Source organism: Meles meles, chromosome 9, assembly GCF_922984935.1.
Source record: "Meles meles chromosome 9, mMelMel3.1 paternal haplotype, whole genome shotgun sequence".
NCBI lineage: Eukaryota > Metazoa > Chordata > Mammalia > Carnivora > Mustelidae > Meles > Meles meles.
Genome location: NC_060074.1, coordinates 83214495 through 83242045, shown reverse-complemented (window position 1 = coordinate 83242045; position 27551 = coordinate 83214495). Strand labels below are relative to the sequence as shown.

The following is a 27551-nucleotide window of genomic DNA, read 5'->3' as shown; positions in this document are numbered from 1 at the left end:
TTTGAGCAGTGCTGGTGACTCACTAAGTTCTCTCTTGGATTCCCAAGTTGCAAAACCTGTAATGACACTTAACTATGTGGAGTCATTACCCGAAAACAGTTTGTGTCCAACCACGTCAACTTTAACTTTTCTAGAGAATGTTTGGTAATGATGAGTTCTCTGTTATTTATTTAATTATTTATTTCTCTATCTATTTTAGAAATACATCTTTTATTTTTATTTTTAAAAATTATATATTTTAGAAAGAAAAGAGAGAGTGCATGAGCAGAGGGAGCAGCAGAGGGAGAAGGAGAGAAGCAGACTCCCCACTAGGCGCAGAGCCCTGACCAGGGGCTTGATCCCAAGACCCCCAGATCACCACCTGAGCCGAAACCAAGAGTCTGACGCTCAACTGTCTGAGCCACCCAGGCACCCCAATGATGAGTTCTTTAAAAAAAAAAAAAAAAAAAATCTGTGAAATGATTTCAACCAAAGAAACCTACCCAAATATAATCAAGGCACAAACTTTTCCATGCAGAATGACTTTTGTTTCATTTTGAACCTTGTCCTTTCTTTATATTTCTCTCCTTGTTACATTTGTTTGCCTTTCATTGTTTTGCCTACATTGTTTTGCCATTGATGGTCTTTCTCTTTGAGGTCTTTAAAAACTTTTCTCTCTCTCACTGCTTCCTGTCTGTTTCTTCAAGGTGAGAATGCAGGAAGATGCAGCTCTCCTAAACAAAAGAATAAGCACTCAGCCCGGGCTCACGGCACTTCCTGAGAATCCAAACACTACACTTCCACCTTTCCAAGATACATCTTGTGAGCTGCAACAGAGGATTGACCCATCTCTTGGTCAGCAGGTGAAGGATGGCCTTGTTGTGAGTGGCCAAGGTGATGCTTCTGTAGATGCCATTTACAAAGCAGTTGTTGATGCAGCCAGCAAAGGGATGCAGGTTGTCATCACCACTGCAGTCAACAGTACAACTCAGATCAGCCCCATTCCAGCTCTGAGTGCCATGAGTGCCTTCACTGCCTCAATTGGTGACCCATTAAGTCTCCCCAGTGCTGTCAGTGCAGTCATTCATGGACGAAACATGGGCAGTGTCGATCATGATGGTAGGCTGAGGAATGCAAGAGGGGCTCGGCTGCCCAGGAATCTGGACCATGGGAAAAACTCAAATGAAGGAGATGGGTTTGAATATTTCAAGTCAGCAAGTTGCCACACATCCAAAAAACAGTGGGATGGGGAGCAAAGCCCTGGAGGGGAGCAAAACAGGTGGAAGTGTGAGGAATTTTTAGATCATCCAGGCCATATCCACAGTAGTCCTTGTCACGAGAGGTCCAACAACATCTCTACACTGCCATTTCTGCCTGGGGAACAGCACCCGGTACTGTTACCACCAAGAAACTGTCAAGGGGATAAAATTCTGGAGGAAAATTTCAGGTATAATAACTACAAAAGAACTATGATGAGTTTTAAGGAGAGACTAGAGAACACTGTGGAAAGATGTGCACACATTAATGGGAACAGACCTCGACAAAGTCGGGGCTTTGGCGAGCTGCTGAGCACCACAAGGCAAGACCTGGTCCTAGAGGAGCAGTCTCCAAGCTCCTCAAATAGTTTGGAAAGTTCTCTAGTCAAAGACTACATCCATTACAATGGAGACTTTAATGCCAAAAGCATTAATGGGTGTGTGCCTAGCCCTTCAGACGCTAAAAGCATTAGTAGTGAAGATGACCTAAGGAATCCAGATTCCCCTTCTTCAAATGAGTTGATACATTATAGGCCAAGGACGTTCAACGTTGGCGACTTGGTCTGGGGCCAAATCAAAGGACTTACTTCTTGGCCTGGAAAATTAGTAAGAGAAGACGACGTTCACAATTCATGTCAACAAAGCCCCGAGGAAGGGAAGGTATACCAATCTTTATCCATTGTCAAATACTAACCTTTGTTCAGATATCAATTGTTATTTTTTGTTGTCATCACTTTGGATTCTTTGGATTTGAAATTAAGATTCTTCATGACTCATTGAGGTCTCACAAACATCTGGAGCATAAAATGAAGAGGGGATGGTTATAGTCACCAAAATGTCATATCAAGGGGTGAGTTGTGAAGCATTTGTAGATCCCACAAGGGCCTCTAATCCAGGAACCAGATTTCCACAATTTTGCTAATTCTGCCTTCCTTCCCTGCATGTACCTAACTCTTCATTCCATACACAGAGGATGAAGGCAAGTGGTAAGGACTGGGAAAAAATCTGGTGGCCTTTGGAGTCCAGGAGTGTGGCAGAAGTAGGGTAACAGGAAGTGCTGGGGGACAACATCTCCCCCATGTGCTCGCACGAGACACATGGCGCTGAGGAGAGGGTAAAACCTGGCGCAATTGCAGCCGTTTCTGGAAGAGCAGGTAACATCCATGTTCAGAATGCTGTCTCCTTTCAGGAAATGTTCTGGGCCTTTATAACATATGGAAATGTTTAACCCCACAGTCTGGTTCTACTTAACACAGTCTGATCATGCAAATTAAATGAAAACTTCTCCATGAAACCACCGTTCAATTTAGAAGAAATTAGTAGGGGTCTTCTGGGTTCTCCCTCCCACAATTGGTAGAATTGGCTTACTAGGCAAGAAATACACAGAATGTTTAAAGCAGATAGAAAAATTTATATATGACCAAGAGGAGATATTTATGCACATTCCCCACATATGATGAGGAAACATAATTTTTCATCTCCTTAGGAAATAAAATTTACTCTTACAAATATATATTATTCCCTTAAAGTGTATATTATGTAAAGCTATTTCAACTCCGTTCAAACCTCCACTGGCACTTAGGTTTAATGGCAGGAAACCAAAAACATTTTTGCCAGCACAATAAAAAGACTGTCTTTCTCCAAATGACCAGGAGGTCCTTAAGCCCATTGCTTGTGATGCCTAATATATACTTGTCAGGGTACGCTCTGGGTATCGTGTTTCTATGTTTGATAAGAAAATGAATTCCATACCCCAACTCACAAAACATTTTATTCTCTAATCTCTCTGAGACCAGACAAAACATTCTTTAAGTTGATAAACCTAAATATTTTTGACAGTTTATTCAAAAAGTAATTAGAAACAGCAAACTGGGCTTTTATGATGTAAATAGACAGCTCCAAATAGAAGGCGTAGACACTGACCTGTTTCACAATCTCTGTGCAAATGAAACCAAGTCTTTTTCCAAGCGCCATTTTACAAAAAGCTTAATGAAAGAAAAGATTATGGCCTCCCTTTCCTGGAAGCATTCTTCCTGTCCTAAATGCCTTGTCTAAATATCTTTTATGTCCTCAGGAGAATAAAGGCATGTACTTTTAACACATTTCACATTAAACAATGGTCTTAATCTTCTGATTAGTCTGTGTTTACAAACTCCTGGGATTGAGTTACTCACTGATGTTTGGGGAGATACACTTTTTAAAAAAATCATTATCTGAGAATCCAAGAAACATTTATTTTGCTTCATTTAAATAAGCAACTGGTTTTCACTCACTGTACACTAATAAGCATTTTTTTAAAATCCAGATTCTTTCTTCTTCCTTATGGAGGCAGTAGATGAATTTCTTAACAGGGAACATAAAATTGTTTCTGTCACCTCAAATACTGCCCTCACCCCCCACCATCTGACACTGTAATTTTGCATCCTGACAACTTTAATATCAAAACTTTGATATCACGATACACCAAGAATATTTTTAGTAATTCAAAAAATAAAGTACACATTTGGAGGTACAAAACTGAAAACATATAATAAAATATTAATGATAACACATGAAATATTTATCTATCATTAAAAAGGAAGGTATAACAGCCTTAAAAGCTCTGGGGCACTTAACATTTTTAAAAACTTCTGGTCTTTTCAGGAACCCCCCCCCCTCACTTTTGCACATTAAAAAAACGAAACAAAGTACTATTTCACAAGCACTCTTTTTTTCTTCTATAGTTCACAAAACAAAGGAAAGGCTTCCTCATACCTTATTTAATGATGCCCAGCAAGCCAAGCAGTGTTCTCAATTTATAAAACCAGGAAAGGTGAAATTTCAAACACAGAGCTGTCTGACTTCAAGCCAGATGGCCTTTGCTTGATGTCTTGGTAATTCTGGTTCATCAAGAAAACATTAAACTATGTTCAATATCTGTGTAAGACAAAGAATGATCTATTTGAAAAGATTTCCAGTAAAACATTTTAAAAATTTATACTCTCAGTCTGGTGAACGAACCAGTCATGATGTAAATTTTATTTAGATAGAACCCCTTAGTGTCCTCAGCAATGTTGCATAATAGTCTTGTGCACTACTAATCAGATTTCTGCTTTTAAAAAGGTAAGTAGTACCTTAGGGTCTCTTCTGTATACTGTGGCAATGGGTGACATTTTAGTAAAGTCGAGAGAAAAAGAGACAGACAGACTTCATAATCAATGCGTTTATTATAGTAAGATCTAATTAATTCCACCTTGCTAATGTGGAATGTGGAACCGCATCCCCCTAGTGTTTATCTTTGTAGTATCTCAGAAGAAAAGGTTTAGTAAACAACTTTCTTACACATTATCATTTTAAACCTTTTTAGATTCTCAGTTTTTCATACTATGTCCATGTCCACAAAGTAAATTAATCCAAGATTCTGTCAGATCCCTCCAGATAAAATCTATGTTAACTCAAGTGTTAGAGTAGATTTATTATCTTATCTCTCCCCACCCCCCACATTGCACAAACCTATCATTTATTTTCTGTTGCAGCCTTTGTTCTCACCAAACCACTTCAAATTCTTTTCAGAAGCAGGCAAAATTTTTTTAAAAAGTAATGAATTAACAGGATTGCAGGTTACTGATTCAAAGTAAGCTGGGCACCTCTCTTGCTTTTAGGTTGCATGGGTGGCCTCTGGACAAACAGATCAGTGCTGTGACTGGAACACTGATACCGGCCTGGGGCTGAGATGTCCATGTTGTTCTTAAGTTGATACTCTAGCCGACTGTCATGATAGTAAATGACCTGGTCAGTTTATGATCTTAGGAAGGCATTGTTCATCTTTGGTGGGGTATTAAGACTAGCAGCATTACTAATAATGCATTAGAACTGTTCTGCACTTTTGGTGATTGCTTCCTAAGAGGTTTCATTCCAAAACATCAAACACCGTATGAACATAGTCTTCAGAGAACTAGAGAGAACGCAGAAAGAGGCACGAGCTTTGGACATTCTCACATGAGCTTAATCCCAGCTCTATCTGTTCCCTAAATGCTGCTGGGTAGGTGTATTAATCTCCCTGAGCTGCCACCTCTTCACCTCTCAAGTGGGAATGGAGTATCAGTTCCTACTCAGAAGATGTTTTAAGAGTTAAATGAGATTCCATAAATAGATTATCCAGCACACAAAAGAGTCTCAGTAAAAACTATCCTCCTTGCCCCTGTTCTTTTTGTTAGACAACCTTATTAATTTGGGTGTCACCACTCCAGAACTGTGGTGATTTGAGTTTAGTTATTGTTTACCTAGGCATTATCCGTGAATAAAGGATTTACTAAACAGGTAGAGAGTGAAAGGATTATAATGAATATATTATGAATGAAATAGTTTATAACCATTTTTTTTAAAGATGTAATTTATTTATTTGACAGAGATCACAAGTAGGCAGAGAGGCAGGCAAAGAGAGAGAGGAGGAAGCAGGCTCCCTGCTGAGCAGAGAGTCTGTTGCGGGGCTTGATCCCAGAACCCTGGGATCATGACCTGAGCTAAAGGCAGAGGCTTTAACCCACTGAGCCACCCAGGCACCCCTATAACCATTTTTTAATGAAGTTCAGCACATTGCATACAAATTGGCATATCTGATTATAACTTATTATTAGCTGTTCATTTCAAGTAGGAGTTCTACTTGGAAGCATTTTCAAGCACTTTGTTCAGTGAGCCTGAAACTCCCTCTCCCAACAAGATTTCTAAAAAATACCAACACAGACTTTCTTCCTTTACTTTCCTACCCTACCCCCACACATACAACAATATTAGTGAGTAGAGATGTTTAACAGTACATGGAAAGTTGGGCTGATCGCCCCTAAAGACTACTGTCCCAATATTGAAGCTATGTGAAACACCAAAGAATATTATGTGTCTGGTATTATACCATTCCAAAAGTAGTATCTCCTTACTCTCTAACACGTTCCTTCCTTTGGTTATCAGTTTGTAATGAAGAATGGTCTGAAAGGATTCATATTTTTTCTAAATAAATGATGCAAGTTTCTCTTAAACCATGAATCCTTTATAGTTAAGGTTCAGTGGCCAAGAATAAGACCTCAGTGCTGTGTTCCAGTACATCATCGCAGCCAGAGAAAAGCACTGCCAGTTCTTGGAACGTTATTAGGGAATTCTTGGAAAGGGAAAGGGCTTCCGCTGGCATTACACCTATCCACCGTAAAGTGCAAACATTTTTTTTTAAGATTATTTATTTTAGAGAGAGAGCACGCACACAGGAAGGAGGGTCAGAGGAAGAGAGTCTCCAGCAGACTCCCTGCTGAGTGCAGAGCCTGATGGGGAACTCAATCCCAGGACACCTGAGCTGAAATCAAGAGTGGCTGCTTAACTGACTTAGGCACCCCAACATGCAAACATTTTAAGCCATTGCAACTGTGGAGAAAAGTGGTTATCTTTATGTACTTGTTCCAGTAATTAGTTAAAAATAGGAAAAGTGCCCCTCTTTTCTAAATATATTTTGTAATTATCATCTGCCCTCTCTGATCTTACATTAATTAACCTAAAAGTATTGACACTCAAGTGATAATCAAAAAATAAAATTCTTTTTTTAGTACATAATTTTTAATCTTTTTGGACATTTCCCATTGGTCTTCATATTTCATTGCTCTTATATACAATGTGTATTCTAACTTGAGCCAAATTTAGGAAAGGATTTATATCTAGGCTGGCACCACAATTTTTCTCTTCAGGGAAATGCTGGTTGTTGCTGGACAGGTAGAGACCTCTGATTACCCAGAAAAGTTGTACATTTCAGTGCAACACCACATGAATAAATGAAGACATATGTTTGGTTTTTTTTTAAGATTTTATTTATTTATTTGACAGACAGAGATCACAAGTAGGAAGAGAGGCAGGCAGAGAGAGGGAGGAAGCAGGCTCCCTGCTGAGCAGAGAGCCCGATGCGGGGCTCGATCCCAGCGGGGCTCGATCCCAGGACCCCGGAATCATGACTTGAGGGGAAAGCAGAGGCTTAACCCACTGAGCCACCCAGGCGCTCCCGAAGACGTGTTTTTAAAAGTAGTGGGCAGGGTGCTCTCTCTTTTGAATAACACTTTGCCTTTTTTCATGCAGTTATATTTGACAGGTAGAGATAAAAATATTTCTCCGAATAGTCAAGTCATTCAAATGAGACAAAACTCATCATTTTTAAAACTCATAACCAAACTTATTTGGGGACAGTCCACTTTCTATATGTCAGGTGAGTGTCACACACACACACACACACACACACACACACACACACACACATTTGACAGTGTGAAACATAACCAAAGACAGCTGACCATTGGATAGGGATGTATAACTGAAGTTTGAGCTCTCTTTTGATGTTTAAACATTCTACTTTGAAGAACATTCTTTCTGTGCTTGATTATCAGCATTAGCTGTTTGTATTCTTTGGTACCATAATTCTCCATTGAAAGTGTGCTTTGTGTATTGCCCCTGCCTTATATATCTCCTTAACTGCTGTTGGGAATGAATCCTTGTCTCTACACCTGATCACCAACCACAGTATTTGGGCTGCCTTGTGGCTGGTGGGATGGCAGGGGCGATCAATGCTCTGTAGCAACAGGATTGCCCTGAAAAGGGAGGATGATGTTGAGAAGTAATGTGCACGACAAAAGCCAGGCTGATGAAGTCAGTGCCTGATGAAATTTGGAAGATAGTAACAGTGAAGAACTGGGTAAGACCAAAAATGCGAATATTAGCAGAAAGACCAAATAGAGTAAAAGCTTAGGTAAGATGGTGAATGTCCCTGAAGTGAACTGTGGGATATTGTAACCTTTTCCCCCTGAACAAGGATAAAAAGGAAAAGGAGGCTTATCTCCATTTACAGACAACGGAGACCCACACGGAGTTCTTGAGCTGGTTGGTACAGTTTTCAAAAGGACAGTCGCAAATGGAGTTTGGTCTGAGGCAGTACATGCTTCTGACACAAACGTTTAAACAGTGTTGCTTTAGAAATAGCTTGCCCAAAACATTTAATTGCATGTATGGGTGGTGGATCAATATGAACTCTGTTGTACATTTAGAATAGATTTACTCTAGTCCTATAGTCTGCTTTCCTATTACTTAAAACCCTGTTTCCCAAGTAAAGAGGAAAGGAAGTGCGTGCGCACACACACACGCACACACGCACACACACACACACACATGCACACAAAGCCTCAGATAATGCCACAGACAAATCATTAATGTGTATTTGGCAAGTTCATTTGAAAAAAAAGGGGATTCACTTTAGGAATTTTTCCATGAGTACTACTGACGGAAAATTAGGGTCATCCTTTACTGTCACAGGTAAGTCAATATTTTGAAAATATTGCAGTATTGCCCTTAACTTAGCAGGACTTTTTCAGGAGGAAGATTTTTTAAAATATTTGCTGTTTAATTAATGTTAATTAATGTTGACAATAATGAACCAATGTCTCATATTTGCTTATTGCTTCAGGGCTGTATTTCCCAGGCTTCAGCTAAAGTTACCTGCTCCCTGCCTACCCCCCCCCACCCACCGCCACCTCTCTGTAAAAAAAAGGAATAATGCATGCAGTGTTCCTTTAGGGGCTCCTGGGTAATTCAGTCAGTTAAGGTTCCAACTCTTGATTTCAGCTCAGATCATGATCTCAGGGTGGTGAAATTGAGCCCTGTGTCAGGTTCCCCACTGGGCATGAAGTCTGCTTAAGATTCTCTTTCTCCCTCTCCCTCTGCCCCTCCTCACAAAAACAAACCCAAAAATAACGTTGCATTTTCCCTGTACTATAACTTAGTTTAAATTTTTTTTCAGCTTCATTTACTTACTTATTTATTTACTTATTTATTTAATCAACAAAGACTTTTTGGACTCATGATCTAGGCACCGTTTGAGCCACTTTCAAATAACTTTTCAGTCTTATTCTAAGATATAATACATATGAAATTATAGGTATAATTTTTTTATAGGTATAAATTTTCTAATATAAACTGGTATGGCTATATAATATTAAAAATGTTTAGAGATGTGTCCTTGTTTCACATGCCACTAATGACACTTTGGTAAAGAGTACTTTGGTCTTTACAAAGCACTTCATTGTCTTTCTAGACTCTCTCAGTGACCCGTGAAGATGTGCACAACCATCCCTATTTTACAGCTGAGGGAGCTGAAGCTCAGCGAAGTAGCGTTCCTAAGGATACAGTGAGCAGTGACAGGCAGTTAAGCCAGCCCCATCCCTAGTCTCCTAACTCTAAGCTTAGTACTCTGCACAGTACCATTCCCCCAACAACAGGAGGCTATGACATGAAAAAAGACGTAAAAAAAGAAAAAGCGGCTCAAGTTCAGCTGTCCTGACAGCTGTCCTGCCTCTCTTATGAAACCTGGGATGTGACTTGTACTCTGTCCTTTGACCTTTGTGTGACAGCTTTGCCTCACAACCAAGTAGCAGCCAAGTAAGTCACACAGAAATTCAATCTGTTATCAGGTTTAAAGCCTGCAGGAAACTTTTACATCATCTTTACTTAATGGACTCTATTCAAAAGTGACCTAGGATCTTTGATCCAGGCTTTTCTAATACATACTCTCCCTCACTTTCAGAGGTTCGGCTTGGTTCTTTGAAAGCTTTGTGTCTCCCTTTGTCGTAGATTTAAGTTACTTCTAAGATAGACTACGTGCTAATGCGTTGACCCCAGATCAAACTTAATTAAATTACCAAATTTTATATGTGCCTTATGAACAAAATAAGCAACTAGAGATTCAGACTTTTTCAGAAAAGTCTTAAACTTCCACCCTCTAGGAGTATATGGGTACATTTCTGGGTATGTTTCTAACCCTACTGAACAGGCCATAGGACTATTTGTGTTGAAGAATTGTGGTACCTAAAGAATATGAATGAGTGAAAGAGGGTTTTGAAGTCAAAAAAATATTCAATATGTGTGTATATTTGTACATGAGATAATATGTGAACTATAAATACATATAAATTTTGGTAATTTTTTCTATTCCTTAAATGACATATGCGCAGAGAGTTATACCATATTGGTCATTACTATTAGCATCATCATTATTAGAGCGAGCATTATTATGAGTAAAAGTACATTATAAAGTCCTCCCATGATTTCTCACCAAGACAGGAGTTAAGTCATTTATGGAAGTCCTGGCTTATGAATGTACAGGAATATAAGGTTATAATTACAGACAAAGTATTAAGTGTTTTAAATTACTTGCTCCTTCAGCAAGTAAGTTAGTTTTATAACTAACTTATAAAGTTATAAATAACTTTAGCAGTAAGGTTTATAGAAATATTTGTGTGTTTATCCTTTTTAATGTTACATTGCTGTATTTGATTTCTCAGTACTTTCTTCATTTATAAGTTAGCTAAATACTTTATGACTGAGTATTCATTAAATCATTAAATATGATTTCTGTTTGACTAGAAATTGAATTTATTTTGTTCTCCTCTGATACTATCTTAGGGGGCAGGAGTATCCTTAAAGAGTTTCTTGAATATTTCATAAGTGCATGAATAATTCCCTATAAAAAACATACACTCTTCATATATTTCACAATTCAGGAGAGTACTAAAATTCTGAAACAAAATAAGCTAAACATTTATCTCTGGATATGTATGATCTTGTCATATCAGAAATAAACTGTGATGTGTATCTTATTTGTATTTAGTTTCAGAAAGCACCATCATTGCTTTCTTTTTCAAGGTCATTGACTCCTTTATAAATAATATCGTTCATTATAGAGTACTTTACAGCCTGAGAGTCAATTTAAATGGAAAAAAAATTGCAGTAGAGAATTAGTTCAGAAAAATCACCAGAAAATTATCCAAGCATAAAAAATTTTTAAAGATAATTTTGGGCATGTATTATCTAAATTTCTGTAAATTTCTAATTTGTTTTAAAATATTTTGACCAATTTTTTTTAGTGTGTGTGTGTGTGTGTGTGTGTGTGTAAAATGATTATATACTTCAATGTATATTGTAGTTGGTGTGGTGGAGAGGTTGAGCACTTTGGAGTCAGACCTGAGTTTCAGTGCTGGCCATGTTACTTAAATTCACTGACTCCCATCTGTAAAATAACAAAAATAATACTAGTTTGCACTATTACCATACTAAATGATAAAAGAGTGCTTTTTCCATAATAAATGCACAAGAAATGTTTTTTTAAGAAATGTTTTTATTGCCCTTTATTCCTTACTTAAACATTAAAATTGAAGATTAAAAAAATAGTTGTACCTAACATAGTTTTTAAGAATTAAGACCAGTGAGGTAAGTCTTTATATTGGTCATGCTTTGTTTCACTATGACTCTTTCTGTTGCTTGTATCAATCCCTTTGAGACCTTTCACTACACCAGTTTGTATCTCCTATAAGTTTATGTTATAAGAGAGCTTCCTTCCTACTGCCAAGGATGGGGGTGGGAGAATCATTTAAATATAAGTGGAATTAGCCATAGATTACATAAATATAATGTGTGAAATATCTTTCATTTTCTCTTCATGTGAATGAATATAAGATGAAACCTCTTTTCTAACATGAAATGTGAGAATGTATCCGGGCACCAGTTTTTTTTTTTTAAACAACACATGGATATATTCATCTTACTTAAGAGTTTCCAGTTATTTCAGCAAGACGCTTTTCTTCATGCCTTCCATGAAGTGTTATTAGAACAAAATTATCTCTTGTTCTAGCACACAAGAAATTAGGTGTCCCCAATGTACTGTATATTAGATATTTGCATCCTCCAGGACAAAATACAAAAATCATGAAAAGGAAAATGTTTTCATTATTCTACTATTTTTCTCATTGACTATTTAGAAATGCCTGTTTTCAAACTTGATAAAGGCAACACTTTGTTACTCACTACTGGGTACTCAATTTGAAGGGGTCAAAGAAAAATTATTGATAAATGATATTCATGAGTTAGGGAGATTTCAAGAGAAAGAATAATTCCTTGCTTCTTAGTATTTATTTTCTTAACCATGAGGGATTTTGGCAACCTCTCAAATTTAGATATAAAAGTAGCTTAGGGTTGGGGAAAAAACTGGGTTAAGCAATGGCTGGGAGACTTGCCTTGAAGCTGTGTTTACACAGCAAGCAACACTGTTTTTACTTACATTGTTTTTTTTTTAAGATCAATAAAAATAGCAATTTCTTTTCTTTTCTTTCTTTTTTTTTTTTTTTTAGCAATGTTCTTCTAAAGGTGTTTTTACTCACAAGTCACATACAAGTTTTCCTATTTATTAATTGTTTATCTTGGAGGGGTGGCTTCAAGAACCATGATAGAGATTACTGGGGGGAAGTTCAAAGGCTGCACCTCGCCACCCCCACAAGTCCCCCATCACCATTTGGTGGCCACAGGGTGATGAAGCAGCAAGATTCTTGGCAGTGTTAAAGTGAGAAGGGAGAGGACGAACCCTTAAGTTGTAGCCACACCCTCTTCCCTTGACTGGAAGGACTATGGTAGCCTACATCCCACTCATTCTGTGGCCTATGCAGAGCCCAATACTACTAGGTAATAATAGTGACTCTCTGCTTAGCTGTGTTCAACCTGATTTGCTGCATTTTGATTGTCCCAGCAATTCTAGCCGGAAGGTAGGTATTACTGCCCTCATTTTTAAAGAGGAGGAAAGAGGCCCAGAACATTTGAGTGTTTCATTCATGCTAGAAAGTGAGCAGGTCAGATTCATACTTCCACCTACTGGCTCCAAAGCCCACCTCCTTCACTAACCACTGCTCTTGTCCTCCCCTGACAGAGTACAAATTTGCAGTTACTGAGTATTAGGCAGTAGATAAAGCAAACCAGGGATCTCTGATTTATGATTTTGTGAATTGAAGGTTATTTAAAGTCCAGATTTTGTTCTTAAAATGTTATTTTCAAAATGCTGACAGTAGAAAAGTCAGACTATCTTTCATTTCCATTGATGTTACAGCCTGGAGCCACACAGTCAACCTCTGCCTGAGCAAGGGCAGGACATTTGACAGGGCAGTGAAAGTTAAGCCTCCCTTCCCCCAGCAGGAAAGTAAAAATGCTGTTAACAATTGCAGGTCTGGGTAATATGGTTTGGTCTTCATGCCTTCACTCAGGTGGAGCCCGAGAAGTTGAAGACACTAACAGAAGGTTTAGAAGCCTACAGCCGAGCCCGGAAAAGGAACAGAAAGTAAGCACCGAATTTTTTTTCCCCACCATTTTGTTTTTCATGGATATAATTTCCTAGTGTTTGTTCAAAAGAAAATCTCACTAATTTTGTCCACGGTAGGGCTCGCCAAGGACATTTTAGTAGTTATCACCCAAGAAGACCATTATAGTTAATTCAAATTAGCTATCACAGAAAATATTTTCTTTTCTTAACAATTTGTACTGTGTGGGGGATTTCCCACTTCGTGAGCTCTTTCCTCACTCCCTCCACCTCCATCCCTCTCATTTACTGGGAAAGAAACACTCTCATAGCAATTAAATAGTTCCTAAACGTGTAGCAAGGAGCACCTGGCTGGCTCAGTCAGAAGAACATGGGACTCTTGATTTTGGAATCATGAGTTCAAGCCCCCTGTTGGGTACAAAGATTACTTAAATAAATAAATAAATAAAACTTAAAAAATAAATAAAAGAGAAAAATAAAAATGTCATTAAAGTCTATCCCTTTGGGAGTAGGAATGGGAGTTACCCCCAACTGTACACAGGTAAATAATTTTAGCAGGTTTACTATTAGTCAAAGTGATAGTAAGTAATTCTTTTTTCTTAGAGCAGGAATAACAGGTTTTCTTTGGAATTATAAAAAGAAGTTGTACTTTGAGACACTATTATTCCAGTATTTCTAGATCTTTATATTTTGGGTGATATTGTATGGACAGGTAGATAATGTTTGAAACACAGTTTCCAACTGTAATACAATATAGTTTTGCATCTCATAATTATTATTTCATTTTAAGTTAGAGAACTACGAATGTGCTTTTATATATGCACACGGAAAGTTATTCAAAAATACATATAATTTACATGCCTGTTCAGTTACTAAAATGTTCATATTATCAAACACCCAAGAATTAGGAGAATGATTAGTAGTGTGTTAGTAGTGTATCTTGCATACATAGTATCAGCAGTATCTATTAGAGAACACTCTTTCTTAGTGGGCCAGAGGTGATCTTTCAGAACTCAACAACTCTTGGGGAGATTCTTTAGCTCAATAAACTGCTTCACAAAAAGATGCCAACCACAAGAGGTAAACTCCTGTGCACTTATGCTGGGGACTTCTTTTGAAGGTAGCATGTTGGCAATGATTGCGGCGATGGCCTAGTGAACTGCTGGATTCTCTACAGAAAAGATAAAGAATATGGTGAGGTCAGCCCCCTCTACTCTGACTATGCAGAGATTTGTGGTAGGATAAGGCCCACAAAATTAATCCAAGTTCTGGATGAAAGGAGGGAAATTGCAAATTACCTACATCACAAATTTGCAATGGGCCACTTGCTATGGAATATTCAACAGTACTTGTTTTTTTGACGTCAAAGATCCCCAAAATCTTTCCTCCAGTGAGATATGCCACTTAGCTGAATGATGTGCAAAATATCCAAAACAACAAATAACACAGAAATGAATTAATACTTCAAAATATTTAAATGTACTGCCTTGAAATAAGCTGTATTTTCCCCCATAAATTTGGTATTAATCAATTTCTGAAAGGTAGTAAGTAATAAATAGCAATTTGAAATTATTTTTCTTCTAAGCTAGTTTACTAGTTATGGTGAATTTACGTGGGTCCTAAGTGGCGTTATCTAAAGGAAATGTCATGAAACCATAAACTCAGAATGCGAGTTAGAGATGTAAAAGAAGGAACTAAGAGGCAAATTTTAGTAAAAACAGCCTTATTTGTCATGCTATTGCCTATGCAGACTGACTTGCCTTACAAATTCCCAATAGAATACTTTACATTTTGCATATGCTATTTAAAATCCATTATTTTATTCTCCCAATCACAAAATGAGCTAGAATTACTAAGCCCATGTATGGATGAGGACATTCAGACCCAAATAGCTTAAATAATTAGTTGAAAGTCACATGAGTGACAAATGATCCATTGAACCCATTCATTCATTCATTCATTCATTCATTCAATCATAGTTATTCCCCAGTTTAAGGAGACTAATTGAGCAAAAATCTGTGCTGAGTCCCTGGAGCTCATTGTTGAGCCAAGGAGACAGATCCAGAAACAATTAAAATGTTAAAATTGCAATGACAGCGATATGTATTGTATACTTGGGCATCATAGAGAAGTGGCATTAAACTCAGGTACAGGAAAACTTTCGAGAGGTGATATCAGAGCTAAGCCATACACACTGGATAGGTATTAGCCAGGCGAAGGAAATAAGGACCAAGACGGCATGGGGTGGGATAGCATTTAGACGAGATCAGCAGTCCGATTTGGGGCACTGTAAAGCTACAGTCAGGAAATTTTAAGAGATGCAGCCAAGGTGTAAGCAGCAATCAGGTCGTGAAGAGCTTAGTGAGGGCCCAGACACTCCTTTATCTTATTGGAAGTGCCTGAGGGGACAGGTGGTTAGATTTTCACTTTAGATATGTCTATATGGAGGATAAATTTTAGGGGAACTGTATTGGAGACAGGGACATTGTTTGGGAGGCCTCCCAAGTCAAGGGAGGATGAGGACTCAAACCAGATGGGAGTGATGAGAATGGAGGAGGAGGAATGTACTGTAGAAATATTTAGAAGGTAAAATTCAGAGAACGTCGTGGTGATTGTTTGGAATATGGAGGGTAAACAATCAAGGAAACTTACAGGGTTTTACCAGGGTGACTTGGTGTGTGGTAGAACCACTATTTGAAATGGAGAATACGGTGGGGGCAGGGGGGACTGTTAAGTTACATGGGGTACCTATGGACTGTCTCTGACACTGGGAAGAAGCAGTATTTGACTATGTAAAAATGGCTGTGATCACACAGAGATTCTTTGGCCCATTTGAACAGTGGGCCAAGGATTGAACCACTTGGGCATTTGAACATTTGCTAGAGATAATGAAGACGATGAGAAAAATCAAAGAGGAGGAAGAGAATGGGGGCAGGGGTGGGGGTCAGTAGAATAGGATGTTAGAAACCAAAGACCAAAAGCTTCTAGAATGATAGAATGATAAACAGCAGTCCCCTAAGACAAGAACTGAGACATCTCCATTGGACGGGGCGATTTAAAGGCTACTGGCAACCTTAGTGAAAACAGTTTCCAATGAAGTGGAAGGTGTAAAAACAAAGTGGCCATGGTTGAAGAGCAAATAAATATGGAATTAAGAGAGCTGACATAAATCAATTAGGCTTGTTCCTATCCTTAATATGAAAAGTTCCTGAAAAATAACATGAAAATGACAAAGATTTGACTGCTTTTGTAGACAGAAGAAAAGGAGGGAAGAAGCAACTGAAAAAGAAAGGCAGAATTTGGAATAAGATGGTTAAGAGGTTGGTTTGGGGCCTGAGTTCAAATCCTGTTTCTGCCACTTTAGAGCTGTGTGCCATTGTGCATGTTGCTTAACCTCTCTGAGCCTTCATTCCTAAAGTGGGTATATTAATATCTACCTCTTAGCATTGTTATAATATAGATAATTTAAAAAAAGTCTCAACACAGGGGTGCCTGGGTGGCTCAGTGGGTAAAAGCCTCTGCCTTCGGCTCAGGTCATGATCCCAGGGTCCTGGGATTGATCCCCGCATCGGGCTCTCTGCTCTGCAGGGAGCCTGCTTCCTCCTCTCTCTCTGCCTGCCTCTCTGCCTACTTGTGATCTCTGTCTGTCAAATAAATAAATAAAATCTTTAAAAAAAAAAATGCCTCAGCACAGTATGTGGCACATGGTAAGTAGTTAGTAAACAGCTATTTTTATTATAAGATACAGGTGAAGAAAACACAATTATGAGATATTTTTGCCAGTTGAAGCATTCTACCACCCTATTTTGAAGCTTAGAATTTTATGTAGTCATTTTAATTTTCAATATTCTGCAATCATACTGCACAATAAATATTTTTAAACTGATACACCTATTACAGCCTAATCACAAAAGAAATACTAATATATATGTATTGAGGATGTTACTTGGGGTCATTTTATACTTAAAAGAGAAAATAACTTCATTAAAGAAAAAATTCCATAGCTTTTAGATTTGTTATGATTTTCACTGAAATGAGGATCAAATCTTCTATCTATACATACATATAAACTTAAAAATTGGCAATTTGATTTTTATTAAGCTGAAAAGTGATAAAGTGATAAAATAAATCACACTTCCAATTTAAAACCAAGAAATTATACTTAGCATGTAAAATTTTCTTTTTTAAAAATATTTATTTAGGGGCGCCTGGGTGGCTCAGCGGGTTAAAGCCTCTGCATTCAGCTCAGGTCATGATCCCAGGGTCCTGGGATCGAGCCCCGCATCGGGCTCTCTGCTTGGCTGGGAGCCTGCTTCCTCCTCTCTCTCTCTCTCTGCCTCTCTGCCTACTTGTAATCTCTATCTGTCAAAAAAATAAATCTTTAAAAAAAAAATTTATTTATTTATTAGAGAGAGAGAGCGAGGAAGAGCACACATGTGTGAGCACATGGAGGGGAGAGGCAGAAGGAGAGGGAGAAAATCCCAAGCAGACTTCCTGCTGAGCGTGGAGCCCAAAGTGTGGCTTGGTCCTACAACCCTGAGATCATGACCTTAGCCAAGACCAAGAGTTGGACGCTTAATCAACTGAGCCACCCAGTTACCCCAGCATGCTAACTTTCCTTCAATTTTCATACTTTCTCTATGGATTAGGTTTCAGAATCTAAGATTCTTGACATTTAGGTGTCACACAAATTTGTTCTGTTCTACATGAAGTGAGTTGCTTAAATTCTAAACTGACAGTGTAGAGCAACATGCAATTTCTCATTTCCCTCATTTCCTGTACCATTCACAGATGTGTACCTGCCTTTTTTCTCAATTAGTGAAGGTAAGGATAATGTGTGACAATATAGACAGTGAAGAATAGAAGTGGCAATTATCTCCATTAATAACTAGAAATGTGATTATATGAACATCTATTGCTTAATCAAGTAGGTTTTAGAGTGTCCATTAGTAAAAATGTTTATTATTAAATGTCAGCAGGGAATCGAAAATAGTGGAAGAGACTCCACAGGGAGGCCCTCGGTACTGCAAGACTGAATTTTGACTAATTATTCATTTCATGAACTCATGGAAATTTTTCTTCCTTTTTTAAGTTCATTCTTCCCTTACCTGACCAGTTAGTGTAAAAATTAGTCTGCAGCTTTAACACCTGGGAGCCTCTCCTTTTACCTCTTGAATATCCTGATGCATTCAAGTAATTTCATGCCCCACCTCTCTGTATTGATTCTCTCTTCCACAAGTAGTCCTTTCTCCCTCTATTAACTACTTGAGTTTGTTAAAGGAAAAACACTGTTAATTTAGCTTAAATTAATATAAGCTGTTTACAAACAGTTTAAACACCTTGTTGAAGAATGAGATCACAAAGTCCTAAATTCTATCTTTTTATTCATCAAGTAATAGTGAATTATTTTTATACTTTAATGGTGATATTATTGCAATTTTTCATAGTTAGGGAAAATTTTTTCATGGCTCTTTGAATTTATTATTTTTAAAAAACTATTTGTATTAAATATCCATCTTCTTCATTACCAAATTAGAATTGGTTTTACCAGTTCTCCTAAAAGGTCATGAAGTATTGCATATAAACAGTTGTCATAATGCCTACCTCATAGGCTTGCTGTTAGGATTGAGATAATGTTTATGAAGATTTAACACAATTCTTGGCACATTGACAATTTTCAATAAATAGTAGCTATTTTTGCTATTAAGATAAAAGTGAGAAAACCAAAATTCTTTAATGATTTTTCATTGAAATGTTTTACTTTCATTTTAGACATTGAGTACTTTAAGTAGTTTATTATAAGTCCATAAGATATTATAATAAATAACCATAACATAAGTATCTTCTGAAATGTATATTCATACTTTTAAATACAAAAGAAATAGTTAAGTTAAATCTATTTAACTCATATTACTCAGGGTTTAATATTGTTAGGTAGCTAGACAACATGTGATACGTCAAGACCTTTGCCAAACAGCCCATAAATGGGGCCCCAACCCAACCCCAACCAAGCTTACAGGACCCGCAGAGTCCTGGGATCAGACTGCACCCCTCCACCCCCACCTCAAGTAACTCAGAATCAGGCATAGCAAAATTTTCACTGGGAAAGCAACTCAGACTGACTGTACCAGATGCTCATGGTCCCTTAAAACTGGAATGGGTAGGTAAATAAAAGAGTGTACAAATAGATTACAGTATCAACTTGGACAGTGCTCAGTGCTTGGACAGTGAAAAGGGAGAAAGAGCCAAGCTGCAGAATAGTATGCATACCATAACATACCTGATAGACATCTTTGTGTGTATATTAAAAAACACACACACATAAAAGACAATATCAGGTACTATTCATGGACATATAAAATATAAAAACAGAGTCACCTGGGTGTCTCAGTCAGTTAAGCATCTGCCTTTGGCTCAGGTCATGATCTCAGGGTCCAGGGACCAAGCCCTGAGTCAGGCTCCCTGCTCAGTGAGGAGTCTGCTTCTCTCTTTCCCCTTGCCCCTCTGCTTGTGCTCTCCCTCAATCTCAAATAAATAAATAAAATTAAAAATAAAAAAATATAAAAACTTACTAGAAAGATACACAACACAGTTGTCTTTGGGGAAGAGGGGAGGAGAGAATGGGACTAGGAATTGATGACAAATATGAATTTCAGCTTTTTTTTTTTTTTTTGGTAAAAAAGACTTAAAGGAAATAGGTAATTTATTATCAGTTTATTCTTGGAAGTGGGTTTGTTAGGGGTTAATTTATTCTATGCACTTTTCTGCATTGTTTATATTTCTAAAAATAAACGGGAAGAATGTAAAAGCTAGAAGTTGGCTTACAGGCCAGCAAAAGGTGAGAGGAAGGAGTTGGTGCTGTATTTCCCACATAATTTAGTTAAAAGCATTACATTAACCTTTTTTTTTTTTCAGTTAAAATGACTTAAATTCATAAATGTTTCCCAAAATATCGAGACATCGTGTTAGCTTTGGACAAAATTTTTAGTAAACATGTGGAGCATGCATGATGTTCCTGGCAATATACTCCTCAGGGTGTACACAGAAACTAAACGTGCGAATTGTCCAGTCCGGCGTATGAGGGTAAAACCTGCTGGGGGCTATGGTAAACCGAAGGCCTCATCTAAAGGCATTCCACTAAAGTTCAAATATATTTTTAAACACGATGTGAGCCAAACTAAATGGGACTATGAGCCAAAATCCTCCACGACTGCAAGTTTCCAATCTCCGTGTAGATGCTAAGGTGGGACTTAACCCTTGGAGAACCACGCTGACAGCCTGTTCTGAAAAGGTTTCTCTCTGCACCTTTTCTAGTGATTGTCCTGATAAGGGGAATGAAATGAATCACCCTAGTACTCAGAATAATTGGGTCATTACTTATACACATAAAAAAGGAAAAAATAAGTTACAGTAGACGAAGGGTGCAAAACTACAGAAGGAGATAAGATAATATGGATTTGCCTGATTTTAAGTAGTGAGTTCAACAACTTCCTATGGTTTCAATAGTGGCAGATGTACTGTTTTTTTTTATTATTCAAACCACACGTGCGTAATGCGAGGCTGAGTAGCGAAAAAATTCAGACCAGTGATAGATACTCTGAGAGAGTCATTCTTTACCTGTTCAGATACTTAAGTCATTTTAGTTTGAGGGAATATGCAGTGGGCCCAGGCATGGAGGGAGCCTTGGTCATGACAAGCGAAGCTGTTGCCCACCCAGAACATGCAACGTGCGTGCGTACTCAGGCACACCAGATTCAGCCTCCGCTTGCTCAACTCTGGAAGCCAGGACGCGCCAGAGAGGGCAGAGGGAGCTCCCTAGTGGCCAGAGTCTGCAGTTCAGCCCCTCCACCCTTCCCGCGGCAGCGTGGCCCGGCTGCCCGAAAGACAAGCCAGAACAGGAGGCAATGCAGGGCAGGCTGGAATCCTGGAGGACAAGCTGCATCTGTGGAGAAGACGACCCATGGCCCCGTTTTCTTGCAAAAACATCAGACGGGGGAAGAAGCATGTGGTGGGGAAAGAATCCATTGTCCCCTCTCATGTATTCCGTTTTTTCATTGTTTAGTGACTTTATTATTAGTATCCAGTGGTGAGAATCCTGGAGCGTTTGTCATCTGACTTTTTCAAATGTAAATATAAATTGACTTTCTCTGGTGGAATTGGTACTTCTGTTTTCTGAGTAAGGGATTAAATTGAGACTGGTGTGTTATTTATTAACCTGGTGTGTTATTTTCATTAATTCCAGAAGTGGAAAGCTAAATAACCATTTAGAAGCTGCTATTCATGAGGCCATGAGTGAACTGGACAAAATGTCTGGGACCGTAAGTTAATTTATTTTTCCATTATACTGTGTTTCTTTGAAAATAAATTGTATTGCACTTTTTGGTAAAGTCTCTTAAATATTGACAAGCAAGTCACGTAGCAATACTAAATTACTAAGCTCAAAAAAAGTCTGACGTCAGAGAAGATTTTAAGGAATTTAAGACAAAAATAACCTAGTAGTATTAACTATGTCTTTTTTCTGAGATAACTTGTTTTTCACACATAACTTCCCAAATGTGAACAGCAGAATATTCGAGTTCAAACCACAGGTTGCTGCGTTTGACTCTGAATAACAGTGGCCACTAGTGCTGCCTAAATAGTCAATAATGCAAATTTTGCTCTTTCCATAACAAAAAAAAGGGAAATTGAACAATAGGGTCAAGATCAAGAGTAGACAGAACTCTCACTTCCTTTCCACTGTTACCTAAGACGCAGAATATTTGGCACAGAGTCCCATTGTTAAATTATTGAACACTGTAACCTCTGGTTTTTGAGAGGTTGCGTCTACTCCTTCTTCACATTTTTACTGAACTGTTCATACAATAGTATTGAATGTGAGAAGTTTAATCATTGTGCTCTAATCCACGTAGTGACTCGTGTAAACACTCAAAGTATAATTTTGGTAATTTCTTTAAAAAATGTAAATTATCTAAGGCTATTCAGCAATGAAAGCTAATTTCTTTTTTTCTATTCAACACTTTGTGTTAACAAGTTTATCTGGATCCTAACAACCCACTCAGTGGCTACTGATTGACAGATACAGGTTATAGACTCACAGATTGTTGGTGTTGGCATGGGCTATAGAGATTTTGTGATCCAACCCATCCTTTTCCCGATGGATGAATTAAGACCCTAAGATATTGAATGTCCTGATTGAATTTAGGAAAGGTCCAAAGCAGGAATTATACATTTAAACACCTTCTAAGACCAGGCAAATACTATGAATAAGTAAAGTGGGTCAGGTATGAGAAAAACAGCACTCAAGGGGGCTGAGAAGTGCCAACCAAGAGGTCAGGGTAGGCTGTCTTAGAGGCGCAACACATAAAGGCATTGCTCACTCCAGTCTGGTGCTAGTTGGGGAAGGGCTTGCTGCACACAGTCATTTAGAGACTCGGGTTCTTCTTTCTCCATCTAGTGTCCACCATTCCCTAGAGCCTCACAGTGCTCCTTTATGTCACTTGCATCCATCCAGCAGGTGGGAGAAGAGTATAAGCAAAGGGCTGCACTCCTGTTCATTTTCCTCTGGTCTGACCCTATCACGTGGCTTTCTTAACTCAAATGGACTGGAAAATGTAATAGACGGTGTGCCTGTTCAGGAAGAAGAGAAAATGGGTTTGGTGAGCACCTTGCTGGTCTTTGCTGTGGGACATTTGGCCTTTGTGGCCAGTAGGCAGTCAGGACTGGTGGGAATTGTGGTAACCTGGAGTCCATGCTCTCTCCAGCACACTCCTTCTTCCACACTCCAGCAGATCTCAGCTGTATGAGAAATTACGCCAGAGTTGCAAGCTCTTCCAGTTTTCCATAAGACGCTAAAAGTCTGGAAGTAAAATTCCCCCCCCCTTTTTTTTAACCATTGACAATGATTTTTTAAAGATGAAAGCATCATACAGCTAAACAAAATACCTTTACAGGCATATTTGGTCCACAGATTACCAAGACTTGTTTGCAGTTTTAGATAGTCTTCTTTCCTCAATTTTAACAAGTTTTCAGTTATGGCTCTTCACCAGAAACTAGTGGTTTTAAGAGATGTATATGGACAGGTTAGGAGGAAGAGACAGTTTGAAAAGCTTATAAACATTACTTTTCAAAATTTAATTATTTCAAAGCTTTTTGCATCTGACTTTGAATAGCATTGGCCTTTGCTGTTACCTAAACATTATTTTTAAAATGTACAATTAAGCCAACTTGTAGTGGACCTTGAGAACTGATTGGGCATGTCTCCTAACTATGAGTTCTGTGACATTATGATGGTAGCTTTGAAATTGGCTGTGGTGGAAGTTTTTACACCATGGAAATTGGCAAATGCTACAGTAGGCTTGTGTCCTTCCACAGGGAGCTGGTTGTTAAGCATTAGCTATACCACTGCCTCGGGACTAGCCTGCATTTCCTGGGTCTTGACCTTGCCCTCTCCTATCAGTAGCCACATACAATGTGGGGCACCAGATCACTTCCCTCGCACCTGTCCTCTGCCCCTCAGAACCATACCTGCTCTCTGATATCTGGCGATCACGCCCTGCCATGTTCCTACTATAGTGAGTACGGCTGTGTATCAGATCGACCTGATACACGGCCCTACTCACTACAGTTTCTGCATTAGCATATAAAGATGACTTGTACTACTTGCTCCTCCGAGACTATACAAGTTCAGATCTGCCAACAGATGGTAGTGGTATTCTCTTTTTCACTCCAAGTCTTCTCACGAATAAACTTCCTAAGGTTGAGCTATGCACGTGTTCTTACCATCTTTGACCCTTCTTAGTAGTTGTAAAATAAGTAGGGTGACGAAGGAAAGAAGAAAGCATGTTTAGTATGTATTTTTTCCACTTTTCTAGACTTTACTGAAATTGGTGATCTAGGGATCGCTAACAGGAAAGGCTTTATTTCGGTCTTAAATGGGCAGCAGGGGTAGCAACAGCACACTGCATTTCCCACACTTGATTTTCTCCAGTTCCTCCTTGGAGTCCCACTGTTTATCGGGTTCCCGCCGTGTTGTTCTGCTGATCAACTCCTAGGATTCCTCCTTCTCTGTAGTGACTGGGGACACACTGAGATCTGGGGTCTTGACAGAAAATGTAAATGCCTCGTGATATCAGTGATTGAAAAGGAAAGGTGGACTCTCTTTCCTCCCCCATTTCTTTGTCAGAAATCATACAGTGTTTGTACTTTCAACCTCTGTTGTTGTTTTTTTCCACCTCTTTATTTCCAGGTTCACCAAATCCCACAGGGAGACAGACAAATGAGACCCCCCAAACCCAAGAGGAGGAAGATCTCCAGATAACAGGGACTACTCCACCAATGCGCAGTGTTGAGTAAAGGAACGTGCACAGATAAATCTATCTAGAGATAGGTATTGATATGGCCACTGTTATATCAGTATTTATACCACAGCAGATCGCTACCACCACCACAGGGTGCTAAAAGAAGCAGTGACACAGTATTTTTTTGAACAGGAAGGATAATGAAGGCTGGAAAACCAATCAAAATCCCTGACTGATAAGAGTGAGAAACGGTCAAGAGATTACTGAGAAACTTTTTCTATAATACTAAAATTGTGATTATAAGAAATGTCCAAATGTTTCGGAAGACTTTTCAGTGTTGTACATAGAAAATACAGAATTTCACGGTGATATCAGAAGTGTAAATATTGTACAATATTGTCATGTACAAGCGTACCTAATGCACACTCTATCTTTTATTGTACAAAGAAATAGTGTACAAAATTCTTTGGTTTCTATGGAGTACACCTACCAGAGACTACCAGTGTAAAGTGATAAATAAAAATACAACCTAAATGCTTTTCTATGATAATGTAACAGATGCTGTTTTTGTATTTAACAGCAGAGAAAAGGCATGATGATGTATTAGCTGAATGATGACATACACCGCACACCACCGAGTGTCCATTTATATTGTCTGTTTGGAATGAACCTTGCCTGGCAGCACTGGACTGGATTTCGGGTGCCTAGGAAATCAAAATCTTGCCGATTTCTAAAGGGATGAGGGCTCACAGGTCTAAATTAAGAATTCAGAAACTGCAACCATTTGTTGCATATTTTTTTTACCTAAGTTTTAAAGTAGAATAGGTTTTATAAAAAAAAAATCTTAGATGGAATATTTTACTCAGTCATTTCTGTAGCTAACGTTTGATAGCCACCTGTCGATCTAGCTAGCTTATATTGCACCACCATTGACGCTCAGAGTGGGATTTGTTTGCAGACCATACCTGACAATGTAATACTCTCTGTTCCATACATGGAGGCAAAAGCCCCACTTCGAAACCATTTTCAGAGGTAGGTTGATTATAATTCAGTTTTTTTTGTAGTGGCAAGAAGAAATAGGAATCATCAATGCAGGTTTCATAGCCATTCATCATATTACTCACACCGGAAGTGAAGGTGGCTTACAAAATTATTAGCAATGGTAATTTTTTATCAGTATTATGTAACATATCAGATTTATTTTATTTAAAGAATTATTTATACCATTAACAGATTCTTATATATATTAATGTGGCTGAAATGTGCAGGTTAAATCTATTAACCAAATTATTTATATTATATTAAGTAAGAAAAAAATGTGAAACAAATGTAGAGAGAAAATACTACATTACAAGTATACAAACCTAAAACTGTGAGCCATTGTAAAGTACAAGGTTATTAATAAGAAATGTAGCACAACATAATTTTCCGTCTTTTTTTCACAATTTTTGTGGTGGTGGTCTAACCCTATCTCGCATGCACCTGAGTGAAGTTTCCGGCCTCCAGCCTGACTTCAATTGATGGATTGTCAAAAGAAGGGGATCCATTATCCTTTATGCTTAGAATCACCAGCCCCCCCAAATCCTTCAACCCCCTCAAGGGCACTTGCTACCTTCTCCCCTAGCCTAGGGCTTACTCAACAGCTTAAAGCTCCAGTCACTGGGAGACTTTCAATAGCAGGCTCTGGATCCCCAAATGCCCACCACCTCCGTTATCCCTCCTCTCTCATCCACCCCCCATACTCAGTCCCACAATGTAGCAGAGTTCCAGTAACTCAGGAAAAAGGAGACCAAGGTCATTCTTCCAGCTGGTTTCTTGGGGCCACAGCACAGAGCACTCCACCCGGGCTTACTTTTGATAGTAACAGCTCTAGTTCTTCCCCCGGTCTCCTGTGTCTCACCGTCCTTCCACTCCCACCCTCACCCCTACCCCCAAGCCTGATGGAATGCAACTGGCTACCCCAGGCTTCTCGGCCTGGAGGTGGGAACCCTTCCTTCTGGGGGTAGGTTCATTGTGTCTTTCATGTAACCGTGGGATTACCTGCTGGCCGTTCATGCACTCACCCTGAGTCATCTTTTGTGTAGGTTAGTCGATACATCTTGTGTGTTTGATATGTTTAAACCAGAAATGTTCTTCCCCCACCACCTGCTTTTCTACTGTTTCATCTGCAGGTTGTTTTTAGTCCCAGGAAGACGCATATGTGTGTTTGTATGTTGCAGTGTCTGCCTATGTGTGTGTGTCTGTGTGCGTGTGTGTTGATATCTAGAAGTTTTTTTAGCCCTTGCTGTCTGTCCTTAGACTGAGTTTGTGTCCACCAAGCCTTCTTTCAGATAGTTCAAGCTAATTAGGTGTGTGCTTCCCCACCAATGTGTACTTTACATCAGTAAGCCATGTAAAGTATGTTTGTGCCCACGATTTCACTGGTTGCTTACGGCTTTGACGTGGATCTAGGAGTTGTTGTTTTAGTCCACATGTTTTTTTTTCCCCCCTCTCTTTACAGTTCTATGGTTTTGTGTAAGCAGTTAATGTAAATATTGTCAGCATTACAGGTCATGCAGTGCTGTAACATTTTTTTAAATGTTGCACCTACTTTACAATTAAAAAATTGGTCACTCATACTTGAATTTTGCCCACAGAGCCATTTCTTTCTCTTTGTATTGAAGCCAATTCATTTTTTAAAAATGAAGGCTAGCCCTTTTACATTATTACATTTTTTTTATTCCCTAAAATAAACAAACTCTTTTTTTTCCCCCCAACAAATCTGACAATGGAAATAATGAAAAATTTTTGCTCCTTTAGAGAACATAATATCCCTCTTGGAAAAGAAAATCTAATTTTATGTTGTGTCCTTTAACAGTCTTAGGAAGCACAAGGAGAATAAACTACACC

General features: G+C 38.5%; 1 protein-coding gene across 8 annotated transcripts in view; it reads left to right on the top strand.

Moving 5' to 3' along the window:
- The window catches only part of MBD5 (methyl-CpG binding domain protein 5), a 486733-nt gene extending 459415 nt beyond the window's left edge, over nucleotides 1-27318 (top strand). For all 8 annotated transcript variants that reach the window (XM_046019814.1, XM_046019819.1, XM_046019818.1 and 5 more), the window contains 4 exons: nucleotides 687-1895; nucleotides 13313-13386; nucleotides 21608-21683; nucleotides 24611-27318. In XM_046019814.1, the coding sequence (XP_045875770.1) occupies nucleotides 687-1895; nucleotides 13313-13386; nucleotides 21608-21683; nucleotides 24611-24682 (1431 nt within the window). In that variant the 3' untranslated portion in view covers nucleotides 24683-27318. The remainder of the gene's footprint in view (nucleotides 1-686; nucleotides 1896-13312; nucleotides 13387-21607; nucleotides 21684-24610) is intronic.
- Nucleotides 27319-27551: the final 233 nt, after the last annotated feature.